This window comes from Aulonocara sp. 'chitande type north' Nkhata Bay, linkage group LG18, assembly GCF_057382095.1.
Source record: "Aulonocara sp. 'chitande type north' Nkhata Bay isolate Kocher_YH1m ecotype deep benthic linkage group LG18, A_spYH_male_GT1.1, whole genome shotgun sequence".
Taxonomy (NCBI): domain Eukaryota; kingdom Metazoa; phylum Chordata; class Actinopteri; order Cichliformes; family Cichlidae; genus Aulonocara; species Aulonocara sp. 'chitande type north' Nkhata Bay.
In genome coordinates, this window is record NC_141361.1 from 16,823,741 (window position 1) to 16,836,677 (window position 12,937).

The 12,937-nt window shown below is 45.8% G+C and overlaps 1 protein-coding gene across 2 annotated transcripts; it reads right to left on the bottom strand.

Annotated features, from left to right (window-relative positions):
- Window positions 1–1,408: 1,408 nt before the first annotated feature.
- Window positions 1,409–8,836, bottom strand: LOC147308297 (7-alpha-hydroxycholest-4-en-3-one 12-alpha-hydroxylase-like). Of its 2 annotated transcripts, XM_086271972.1 has the most exons (2): window positions 8,535–8,836; window positions 1,409–4,357 (listed from the first exon to the last, which is right to left on the bottom strand). In XM_086271972.1, the coding sequence occupies exons 1-2, from the start codon at window positions 8,589–8,591 to the stop codon at window positions 2,831–2,833; spliced, it is 1,584 nt and encodes a 527-aa protein (XP_086128098.1). In that variant the 5' UTR covers window positions 8,592–8,836; the 3' UTR covers window positions 1,409–2,830. The 2 variants fall into 2 exon arrangements, with proteins under 2 accessions (XP_086128098.1, XP_086128097.1); XM_086271971.1 differs by lacking the exon at window positions 8,535–8,836 and having other exon boundaries at window positions 1,415–4,352.
- Window positions 8,837–12,937: the final 4,101 nt, after the last annotated feature.

Consider the following 12,937-nt stretch of genomic DNA (forward strand, 5'->3'; position numbering starts at 1 on the left):
CGCTTTTTCTTTTTTCACTTAAATGACCTCGGACAAGAAAGCCTAATTCTTCAATACTGAAGAAATTTAAATTTCTTAAAATTATGCAAAATTGCAGAATATTTTTAAGGTTATCTGCTATAAAAAGCCAGACCAGGAAAATCTCCTTCATGTTTTCCTGTGTTTTATTCTCAGTTACTTTCACACAAAGGCATCTGCTGTGATTTTCACAATTCTGATGAAGTCTCATGTGTATCAGTACTGATAAATGATCAGAATTATAATATTTCTGACTGTCTGAGGCTAAATTGAATCAAATCAGGACTTTGAGAACCGGAATTGAATGGATTATAGAAATCAGTGATGATACTCAGCCCTAGTGAGCAGCCTAGGCCTGAGAGAAGTGGATGTACTGTAGCTGTGGGTAATAAGAAAAGATCAAAAGAACTATTGATAACTTTTTTGTTAAGTTAAGGCCTGATCTGTCTGAAATTCATAGCCAGTGCTCTGACACGGTGCCATCAATATTTGAATGCTGAAAAAGCACAGTGTATCCAGAAAACACATTATATGCTGCAGTAAATGCACTGCCCAAGTGTCCCCTCTCCCCACGGCCTTTCAGCAGCAGACAGCAGCAAACAGGTCGTCAGAGGAGGCCAAGATGATGATTAAGTTTTTAACATTTTCTACAATATTGACAAAGCACTTTAAGCACAAGTTTGTTAGTTAATAATTTAGAAATTAATATTGTCTGTATGGACTTCCCCCCCCCCCCAAAGAAAGTGCACATGTAAAACTGCGGTGTTAAGCGATGCGGTTGAAAAATTTGAGTGCGCCTAACTTTTGTGCCGGTACGCCTAAATTTTTAAAGTTAGGCGTACCGGTGCGCCCATGTCAAAAAGTTAGTCTAGAGCCCTGAGAATACATTTTGGGGCATGTATTCTATAATCTGTCGTGTAATACATTTTAAAAGTAACCTTCCCAACACTGACTATAGTCTACAGCCCACAGGAGTATTCGTTTGTTATGTACACGTGGTTAAGTTCTCTTGTGGCAACTGATGAATTGAAACAAATGAGCATTGTTGTATGTGCACTGAGCGACAGAGCAACAAAACATTACCTGTCCTTTTATTAACTACAGAAGTAGTGGTAGTCATTAGCCGCTAGCTAACTGGGTAAGGGTGTCAGAGGTTTGTAGCTCTTATTATAATTACGATATTCAAACACACACACACACACACACACACACACACACACACACACACACACACACACACACACACACACACACACACACACACACACACACACAGTATTTTAAAGAAAATACAGATTATATTAGATTTATATTTCAAATATAACAAAATGATGATTCTTCAGCAGAAAAATTATTGTATCTCTACGGTTTAAATATTGTAAAAATTGAATCATCATAAATACATTATTTTATATTTATTGCTTTTTTTAAAAAATTTTATTACTTTATTTTTATATAAAAAGGGAAGAATTCTGGATCAGCATCATGATCGAAACTTTTGGCCATAGTATATACAGTGTTCTGGAGAAGGTATAAAATGTCACTGTATGCGCATGCGTGTGTGCACTTGTTTAATCAGCTACCATCTTTCCTATGGACTTTTTAATGTCTACAGTCACAGATCGACAGCAACATTTTACCCCATCAGGTGAAACATAGGCTATGTTTGCTTTGCATTGACCCCACCTGATGACAGTGATACAGTATGACGCGATTCCATATTAGATTCTTGATGAATTTGGGTTGTTGTTGTTCAGCCTGGTTATATGTGACCCTTTTTAACTTGTTTTGTGATGCTCTCCTTGTAATTGCATATGTATGCAATTTGCGGGGTGGGGGTGGGGGTGGGGGGTTGTCTCCCCTCTCTCAAAACATACAACTCAGACGGCAGGTATCAGGAAAATGAGGACAAGTGGGTTGGACATTGACATCAGCTGTTGTTCTAGTTCATTCTATTAAGAAAACAAGTTCGACTCGGGTAATTTTCTGCACAAGAGATAAAAAAGGTTTGGGTCATGACTTTATTGTTTTGAATTCCGAGATTAAACCCCACTGGCTGAGCAGGTGACCATATTCTATACAGCTCAATGTTGGCCCTTTGCTGTGTGTCTTTCCCTGTTATCACTCCCCTCTTTTCTATATACTTTTGACTGCTGCACTATCAAAATAAAGAAGCTGGCACCTGGGAGGAGTCAGTTCAGTTATAGATAATGCAAATGACAAAACAGACCATGTGGCTTGCAGATGTGTGCAGTTCTGCATGGCAATGGGTAAAACTGAAGAAGATACAAAGCCCTAGAAATAACAAATATAACAAATCAAATCAAAGAAAACAAGAGAACTCCATATGAAACTCTTTGCTAACCTCAACAAACCAGACTAAATGCACAGATATACATATGTAATGAGACCAGTACAAATGCAATACACATGTAGACTTATTCCAATTAAAGACTTGTTCACAGAGTAACAAAGTGTGCAGAAGCAGAATAAAAAAAAAATTCAAAAATCTGAAATTTTAACAACAAAAAAACAAATCTGTTTTCTCTCCATTGTGTATCCAGCCTCTTGCCCTATAACAGCTGGAAAAGGCTCCAATTCCACTGCAATCCTGGACTGGATAAATAGAAGGAGATGGACGGCTGGCACTGATTTTCAGAAAAATTCTACTTAATTTGGATATGGAAAATGTAACAGAAAATCTGCAATACATGTGTTCCCATGCTTCATTTTATAAGTCTCCATGTATCATCCAAAGAATTATACAAAAAAAGGTGTTTAAAGATAAGACTTTTGTTTTTATCTGATTGGCTTAATATCTGAGTCTGTATCTGAACTGGACATCTCTGACAGGTTGCATCGTTCCAAATCCGTATCGACTGAGGTCAGTTTCAGGAATCTTCTCATCAGGATTTATCAGCTCAAGTTCAAAATAGACCAACATGAGGAAAACAAACTGTTTCAGCTCATTGGTGGCAAAGAAACGGCCAGGGCACATGGAGACCCCAGATCCCCAGGGCATGGTGTAATATTTTACCTTCTTTCCTGCTTTGTAAAAATCAGTTTTCCTGGTCCCGTCTGGATTCAGGAAGCGGTCATATTTGAATGAATGCGGCTCAGGATGGATCTCTGGATCATGGTGGACAGAATTGAAAGGAAAGATTGCAATTCTGTCACCCTTGCGAAGTAAATATTCACGCCCATCAGCCATTTTGAAGGTCATGTCCTTTATCACTGCCCTGGTGAGGAGGGGTGCAGCAGTGAGTCGGAGGTTCTCTTCGACAGCACTGTCCAGGATCGGTGTTTTCAACAGCATTTCACGGGTCAGGTAGACCAAAGGACCACCAGGCCGGACCTCCTGTCCAGATTCTTTCAGAACTTTATCCACTTCTTCCTTCACTGCTTTCATGGCTTCTGGGTGTTTCATGAGGAAGAGCAGCAGCCAGAATGAAGAAGGCCCTGTGTTGCTCTGAGAGGCCCAAAGAAGCACAAACATGTATCTGTTTATCATTGACATATCGATGCCCATCTCCTCTTTACCCTGCTGTATGTCCCACACCCAGCCACTGATATTGTCCTTGGTTTTCATTTTCAGTATTGACAGAACATCCCAGAAGTATGCCTTCAACCTCTCTGCAGCCAACTTTTCCATCGGTGGGAGGACCCCATACGCCAGTCTGGGGAAGAGCTGGTCATATTTACGAAACTCCTGAAACAAAGCTTCTGATTCAGCTCTGTCTTTCTCTTTGGCTTTCTCCTCACTTTGTTCTGACTTGGGTGGCACATTGCCAAACAAGGCCAAATATCCAGCTCTGAAAACAACATTGTAGCTGTACCTGAACAGTCCATCTTCTTTCCAGGTCCTGTCCTCTGCAGCTGATCCAATGTTGTGCAACATCATGTTCTGCAAATTACTCATAAAAGACTGGGTCAGTTCTTGCAGACTTTCCCCCTTCAGGTGCTTGTTGCTGGTAATGCGGAGAATACCGTGCCACCCTTCAACAGCTTTATATCCAAACACTCTGTGCGCCAGATGCAGAGCAACCTTTCGAGCGTCCAGTTTGTCCCGACTCTCCTTAATGAATCCCCCAAATGAAAAAGGGTCCTGGACAAATGTAATATAAAACCCTCCCAGCTGTACTGTAAATATATCACCGTGCTTCTTCTCCATTCTCTCTAGGAACTTCAAGGTGTTCCTGCGAAACTCTAAGACATGACCCAACCAAGGAATGAGCCCTTTATCGAGGGGGGGTTCTCCTGGTCGCCGCTGTCTGAACACTCCGAGAAGGTACAGCCCTCCGACCAGACAAGCAAGAAAGCCAAGAAGTATCGGCAGCAGCTGTCATGGTCCTGGGCCATGTTGGCCCAGTGTTCTTAGTTTTCTTGTATTTTTGTATTCAGTTCCCTGTTTAGGTTCTGTTTCCTGAGTTGCCCTATTATGTGGTTCCCTGTGTGCTTTCCCTTTGTGACTCTCACCCCCCCGTGTGCCCCTCTATGTATTCATGAGCCCTTGTCCCCTTTCGTGTTTTATTCCATGTTTTCCCCAGCCTGTTATGTCTGTGTTCTCCCCGTGCTCTCTCCTCTTGTCTGAACCTCTGTACTTCCTGTTTTACTTTGACAGTCTCTCGTCAGTATGCGTCATGTTGTGTTCACTCCTGCCCTGTCTCGTTATGATTATCTGTGTCAGCTGTGTTCCCCGTGTGCTCCCACTTCCCTCGTTAACCCTCTGTGTATTTCTGTCTGCGTCTCCCTCTGTTCAGTGTGACGTCGTCCCTCTTGCTGTGTGGATCTCCCTGTGTGTCTCTCTGTGAGTTCTTAGTTTATGGTTTCCCAGTTTGGTTTAGTTTATATGTCTGTTCTGCCAGCGAATAAAGCTGAGTTTTGAGTTCATTCCCTCGTGCCTGTGAGTCCTGCATTTTGGGTCCTACTCCTGCCTGCCGCACAGCGATCCGTGACAGTACGACGTCACCAGATATGGACCCAGCAGCACTCAACCCACCAGAAGAACTGCGTCTGGACATTATCTACTCCGTGGAAAAACTCCTGCATCTGTGGCTCGAACATGAGGGAAAGGAATTTCGCCGCGCCGTGGAAACCAAACTACAGCGTTTAATCTCTGGTCTTCCCTGGCTACTCAGTGCGCTCCACCCACTCGAACAGGACTTAATCCGCAACGAGCTCCACCTTCATCCCCCAGCTGCTACTACCCACCTGCCTGAAGGGCCGGATGCGGAGCCGCTCGGCCCGTCAGAGCCATCATCAAAAAAGAAACGGCATTCACGCCGCCGACGCGCCACCCCACAGCCGGACATTCGGCCTTCTAATTCACCTTCTGTGCTGCCAGAAGCTCCGTCGGCTCCCTCGCTGCTACTTCCAGCTCAGTTAGCTCCCTCGCTGCTACTTCCAGCTCAGTTAGCTCCCTCGCCGCCACCCGCAGCTCAGTTAGCTCCCTCGCCGCCACCCGCAGCTCAGTTAGCTCCCTCGCCGCCACCCGCAGCTCAGTTAGCTCCCTCGCCGCTAGCTCAGCCATTAACTCCACCACACGCTCCATTTTCACCTCTACCATCGCTTCAGTCATCAGTTCGGTCTGCCACTCAGTCGCCCTTAGCTCCATCATCCACACTACCACCTGTTTCTCTTCCACCACAACCGTCACTACACCCAGCCACTCAGGCTGCTACTCAGTCAGTCATTCAACCCATAGCCCTGCCGTTACCATACCCTGTAGCTGAGCCACTAGCCGTCCGACCCACAGCCACTTCAGCCACTCCTTCACCCGTTACACCTCCACTACAACCATCAGTGCAGTCTCCAGTGTCCCCAGTGCAGTCTCCAGTGCCCCCAGTGCAGTCTCCAGTGCCCCCAGTGCAGTCTCCAGTGCAGTCTCCAGTGCAGTCTCCAGTGCAGTCTCCAGTGCAGTCTCCAGTGCAGTCTCCCACTCAACCACCAGCACCACAACCATCACTACCTCTAGTTCATTCCCCTGTGAAGTCATTAACTCCACCACCTACTCCACTCTCACCACCACCGTTACTACAGACATCAGTTCAGTCCCCTGTGCAGTCATTTACTTCTCCACCGTTAGCAGCTCAGGTCCCCGTGTGTCCAGCAGCTCAGGTCCCCGTGTGTCCAGCAGCTCAGCTCGCACCTGAACCTTTGGCCCAGTTCCCCGTAGCAGTGCGGTTTTCTAGCCAGCTTAACATTGAGCCCGGGGTCCCAATCCTCTCTGGCTCTACTTCAGCTCCTGCTGGAAGCTCGGATGAGCTCATCCAGGACTCCGCGGCTCCCACGCCGCCATCTACCTCGTCCGCTGGGGGTTCCAGTGAGCCCGGCCAGCACCTCCCTGTCTCCGCTGGAGGGTCCGAGAGGCCCGTTCAGCCTCCTGTCTCCGCTGGAGGGTCCGAGAGGCCCGTTCAGCCTCCTGTCTCCGCTGGAGGGTCCGAGAGGCCCGTTCAGCCTCCTGTCTCCGCTGGAGGGTCCGAGAGGCCCGTTCAGCCTCCTGTCTCCGCTGGAGGGTCCGAGGGGCCCGTTCAGCCTCCTGTCTCCGCTGGAGGGTCCGAGGGGCCCGTTCAGCCTCCTGTCTCCGCTGGAGGGTCCGAGGGGCCCGTTCAGCCTCCTGTCTCCGCTGGAGGGTCCGAGGGGCCCGTTCAGCCTCACGCCGCATCAGCTGGAGGGCCCGAGGAGCCTGTCCAGCCGCCATCTGCGACCGCCTCGTCATCGCCTGGCCCGGCCTCAGCCTCTGCAACCTCGCCTGGCCCGGCCTCAGCCTCTGCAACCTCGCCTGGCCCGGCCTCAGCCTCTGCAACCTCGCCTGGCCCGGCCTCAGCCTCTGCAACCTCGCCTGGCCCGGCCTCAGCCTCTGCAACCTCGCCTGGCCCGGCCTCCGAGCCTTCGTCTGCCGCAGCCTCCTCTTCAGAGCCTTCGTCTGCCGCAGCCTCCTCTTCAGAGCCTTCGTCTGCCGCAGCCTCCTCTTCAGAGCCTTCGTCTGCCGCAGCCTCCTCTTCAGAGCCTTCGTCTGCCGCAGCCTCCTCTTCAGAGCCTTCGTCTGCCGCAGCCTCCTCTTCAGAGCCTTCGTCTGCCGCAGCCTCCTCATCAGCTGCCTCGTCTGCCGCAGCCTCCTCATCAGCTGCCTCGTCTGGTCCAGCCTCCTCATCAGCTGCCTCGTCTGGTCCAGCCTCCTCATCAGCTGCCTCGTCTGGTCCAGCCTCCTCATCAGCTGCCTCGTCTGGTCCTGCGCCCACCAGGCCATGGCCAGCACGCCTGAGACTGGAGGGCTGCCGCTGCCTTCCGCGCGGTCGGCCTCCTGAACTGCTCCGTCGTCTCCTTCGCCGCCGCCGCCTTCCGCGCGGTCGGCCTCCTGAACTGCTCCGTCGTCTCCTTCGCCGCCGCCGTTGCCTTGCGCGCGGTCGGCCTCCTGAACTGCTCCGTCGTCTCCTTCGCCGCCGCCGTTGCCTTGCGCGCGGTCGGCCTCCTGAACTGCTCCGTCGTCTCCTTCGCCGCCGCCGTTGCCTTGCGCGCGGTCGGCCTCCTGAACTGCTCCGTCGTCTCCTTCGCCGCCGCCGTTGCCTTGCGCGCGGTCGGCCTCCTGAACTGCTCCGTCGTCTCCTTCGCCGCCGCCGTTGCCTTGCGCACGGCCGGCCTCCTGAACTGTTTCCGCGTCGCCGCCGTTGCCTTGCGCACGGCCGGCCTCCTGAACTATTTCCGCGTCGCCGCCGTTGCCTTGCGCACGGTCGGCCCCCTGAACTGCTCTGTGTTTGGGTTATTTTCTTGGGCTCCGGTGTTTGCTGTGCTCTTTTGTTTTCTGTTCCGGGCCCTCCGTCCTGGGCCCCCGCCGCCCGCCCTGGGTTGTTTTCTGTTTGGTTTTGTTTCTCTGTGTTTGGGCTGTCTGGAGCCAGCCCTTGAGGGGGGGGTACTGTCATGGTCCTGGGCCATGTTGGCCCAGTGTTCTTAGTTTTCTTGTATTTTTGTATTCAGTTCCCTGTTTAGGTTCTGTTTCCTGAGTTGCCCTATTATGTGGTTCCCTGTGTGCTTTCCCTTTGTGACTCTCACCCCCCCGTGTGCCCCTCTATGTATTCATGAGCCCTTGTCCCCTTTCGTGTTTTATTCCATGTTTTCCCCAGCCTGTTATGTCTGTGTTCTCCCCGTGCTCTCTCCTCTTGTCTGAACCTCTGTACTTCCTGTTTTACTTTGACAGTCTCTCGTCAGTATGCGTCATGTTGTGTTCACTCCTGCCCTGTCTCGTTATGATTATCTGTGTCAGCTGTGTTCCCCGTGTGCTCCCACTTCCCTCGTTAACCCTCTGTGTATTTCTGTCTGCGTCTCCCTCTGTTCAGTGTGACGTCGTCCCTCTTGCTGTGTGGATCTCCCTGTGTGTCTCTCTGTGAGTTCTTAGTTTATGGTTTCCCAGTTTGGTTTAGTTTATATGTCTGTTCTGCCAGCGAATAAAGCTGAGTTTTGAGTTCATTCCCTCGTGCCTGTGAGTCCTGCATTTTGGGTCCTACTCCTGCCTGCCGCACAGCGATCCGTGACAGTAGCAGCTCCATGACTGATTCAGTTAACCAGCACAGATTCATCTGAAGGAAAGTTTCAGGCCTGCTATAATGAACAGACCTTTGCTCCTCCCCCAGGATAGGTTTCTGCGAATTTGTTTGGAATTGTTTACTAAAAAAAAAAAAAAATGTACTTAAGTATCAATTGAGGACACGATTTTCCAATTGTCCTAGAGATTCCCCTCTTTCGAAATCCAAAAGAACATACTGTAGCCTGCAGTGATATTATGTTTATGTTAACAGCTCTATGACAGCAGGTATGAAGAGATTGTGGAGCAATGAGTGCACACTGGCAACAAATATCACTCTAGTTAATCATAAGTAAGAAAAATAAAGTTTTGAGGGGTCAATGGCATTGCATGCTGTTGACACTAGATGCGTGATTCTGGTTTATTTTTTACCAGAATTGTTTAGGAACAGTCAGTCAGTGTTCAAGTAAATTATAACTAAGAAGAAAACTGTCACTGTTCTGGGTAATTTTGACCCAGCTTTTTCGGTTTCTTTTATTTTGGTGTTTTTCTAGATTATGTTCATTATATTTATGTTCTGATTCCTTAGCTATCCTGTGTTGATTATTGTCAATGGAAAATTGTACTAAGTAGCCAGTATAAGCTTTTAGTGATATAAGTTTACATGTGATAGAATACTGCATGATGACCTTTTCCTTGCTTAGAACTGATTGTCCTTTATAAAACGTGTTCTGATTTTTCTATCTGAATCTTCCCCAATTCTGACCTCGCACACACACACACACACACACACACGCACATGCTCACGTATCAACATTCCACTGAACAAATGTTTTTATTTTTCTTGTGTCTAAATAAAGACAAGTGCAAGAACAGAGCGCTGATCACAGGGCCCCCACTCTCGTGTGAGCGCTCTGCGACCACCCTTGCAAGAAAAATCTGCAGCGTGTGTGTGTCTTCACTCTTAGACTCTCAGCTGAAGAAGTGTCTTTTAGAATAAATCTCTTGACATTTATTATAATTATTCTGATTTAGGCTTTGTTCTCTTGCCCTCATGTTTAGTATAGGTTTAGTTCTGTGCTTAGTCTTCTCTGCTCGTGTGTCCCTCTGTGTAAAGTCCATGTTTCTCAGTCCGCATCTTTGTGAATTGTTTCTGGTTTCCTGTTTTACTTTGAAAGTTCATGTCTCATGTCAGTGTGTTCAGTTTTACTTCTCCCTTGTCTTGTTAACCTAATTTCTCCCAGCTGTGTCTCCCTCCTGTTTCTCATTCCCTGATTACTTCCCTGTGTATATAAGCCCTGTGTTTTCCTGTGCTCTCTGTCGTGTTGTACTTTCTCCATGCTGTGTGTTTGTCGTGGTCCAGTATTCCAGCACCTCTGTTCAGAGTTTTTGTTCTATTCTTGTGAGTCTTATTTTGAGGAGTTTTTCCAGCAATAAAGCTGCGTTTTCAGTTTAAGTCCTGTCTCTGAGAGTCCTGCATTTTGGGTCCTTTTTCCTGCCTGCCACACAGCCAACCATGAAAAAAACAGGTTTTGACACTAGGCCTGCCAAATGGCCTTATTTTTTTTGCAGAAGAGTTTAGGATAGCTAAATAAAAATATAAAATATCAGCTCATTCGGGCCATGCCTTTTTTCTTTTCAGAGATTAAAATCAGGCACCAGTTTAGTTCTCTGGTTGTGAAGGTGATGATCTACAAGACCGCTGAAATGCATTCGTTCTTTGCTCTGTGTCTTAACGATCAGTCTCTCCCTTTCTCATTGTGCCAAATCTAAAGTTTGGTGGAGGGGAGATTATGATGTGGGGGTGATTCTCAGGAGTTGGGCTTTCCCCCGTAAATCCAGTGGAAAGAACGCAAGAATGCTCAAAAATTCCCCTAAACACATTCCTAAACAATATGGCAAGCCTTCCCAGGGGAGTTAAATTAATATTAAACCCTATTTATCAAGAATAGGATGTCACTCACGTTCATATGAGTGGGAAGACAGACCAGCAAATACTTTTGGCAGTATGGTGTATCTGCAAACACAGTAGTATATGTGAGGGGGCAAACTCCTCAAGATGGGTGGTGACCATGGTGGCCATTTAGAAGTCGGCCATCTTGGATACAACTTTGTTTTTTCAATAGGAAGAGGACCATGTGACACATCAAACTTATTGGTAATGTCACAAGAAAAACAATGGTGTGCTTGGTTTCAACGTAACTTTACTCTTTCATGAGTTATTTACAAGTTTCTGACTACTCATAAAATGTGTTCAATGTGCTGCCCATTGTGTTGGATTGTCAATGCAACCCTTGAGGAGGACTTTAATATCACCAACCATTCCCATGTTATTACGGTGTATCCATATAAATGGCCCACCCTTTATTTATTATCATTGTTGCAGGTACAACAAAATTAAACGTGGTCTCTGATCAGTGCATCATCCATAGAAATATAAAAATATAAAAAAACAACAAAATTGAATAAAATCAATGAAAAAAATACTTAAAGTGCTAAAAAAAATAGTATGAGCAAACATTCACATACATTCCCACACATGCTTCAGGCAGTGCATAGATCATTATAAAAGTGGTGTGATTTTTTCAGAAGCAGCATTCAGACATGTTATTGCGGTTGGGTAAAAGCTGTGTTTGAGTCCATTTGTCATTACACTGATTGCTCTGTACTGTGTGCCCGAGGGCAACAGTTCAAACAGGGAGTGTGGGGTATCTTTTATTATGTTCTGAGCTTTTTTAATACAGCGGGTATTATGAAGATCTTCCAGTGTGGGGAGAGGGCAGCCAGTGATCCTTTGAGCGGTGTTAATGACCCCTTTGGAGTGCTTTCCTCTGAGCCACCGTGCAGCTAGATGCAATAGATTATTACACACTCGATGGTGGCTCTGTCGAAGGACAGAAAAAAAGTTTGTTGCTTTCTGCTTTTTTTGTATTCTGTTCTTTTTGCCAATAAAAATACACTCTGAGTTTCAGTCTGTCGTCACTGTCTGCAATTGGGTCCACGCTCTCTCCACTCCACGGATCTGCCAGCGAAGGCGTGACAAGTCCTTCATTCTGGTTTATTTTCACCAGAATTGGACATCAACATCACATGTTGTTCTAGCAAATTATAACTAAGAAGTAAACAGGTTTTAACACTGTTTACTTGAGGACATAGTTTTTATTTAGTGAAAAATTTCCAGAAACCCATCCTGCGTGCTGGGGGAGGAGCAAAGGTCTGCTCATTAAAGCAGGCCTGAAACTTTCCTTCCTTCCACTACCATGGAGACTATATTTTTGGTAGCGTTTGAATGAACGTCAATCTTTCTGTTTGTAAACATGATGGCTTAAAAAACTTTCAGTGATTTCTGAAAGTATTTAGAGTGTGGTCATATTAACAGTCCATTTGTCTTATGTCCAATGAGATCTTTAACTTCATCCTATTGATTTAAGATTTTGGTTTAAAATGGACTAAATGTCTAAGTGTTGGGTGTAAAAATCATATTAATGAATGTTTCAGGTATTTATTAAAGCTGTGAGGGGATCAAATGCACAACAACACACACAGAGGAAGTGACTTTATACCCTAAATTCCACTATATTGTTACATAACACACAGCCTTGTGTTTAAAATCTTACATATAAAACCTTGTTAAGCAAGATTTTTTTGGTCTAAATCTTGCTTTGTTGTTTCGTTGCCTTAAGGCATAGTAGACCTACATAGATTTTTTTAATGATTTAATCTTATATGTTAAGCACATTGAGTTTACTTGGAATGAAATGTGCTATATAAATTAAATTCACATTACCATTGTAAATACAGGTCTCATTTAGAAACTCAAAAGTGCCTCAATAGTTTGAAGAAAGGAGAGGTTAACTTCACTCTCACACTATGTTTTACAAGCTCCTTGAGGGTTAAAATATTTAGTGTTGTTTATTGCTGAGCACACACATCAGAGATCTGCTTGCTATATGCTCTGTTTTGGTGTTTAGATCTATTTCAACTGTAGGGAACAATACTCACCTAAAAGTGGTCATAATTATCAAAGCAAAGCAAGGAGGTTCAGATTTCAGATGCAGTTCTCACATCAGGAGTACATTTCCCAATCCATGTTAGTCCTTCTCTTTGAGTCTCACTGCTATTGTTTTTACACCTATTTCACATTGTAATCTAAGGAGTTTGGAAAGAAAAGCATCTAGACTACACAGACCTGGCTGACTGAGAACCTTCACGGACCTATTTCACATTGTTTTTTATTTATCTATTACGCCTTAATTTCAAACAAAACGTCTGCTGAGATTAACATCTCTTAAACTAAGCTTAGCATCAACACATATACACATAAAACAAAGAATTTACACAGGCAAGAAAAGAGATCACCCAGTAAGACTTTATACATAAAAAATATACTTTAGGCTAAAT

What these genes read in the sequence shown, in the direction of transcription:
- LOC147308297 (XM_086271972.1), bottom strand. Translation starts at nt 8,591, where the DNA reads ATGAATCTGTGCTGGTTAACTGAATCAGTCATGGAGCTGCTACTGTCA. An exon ending in TGCTACTGTCACGGATCGCT is followed by an intron (nt 4,358 to 8,534) that starts GTGCGGCAGGCA and finishes GGACCATGACAG; the next exon opens with CTGCTGCCGATACTTCTTGG.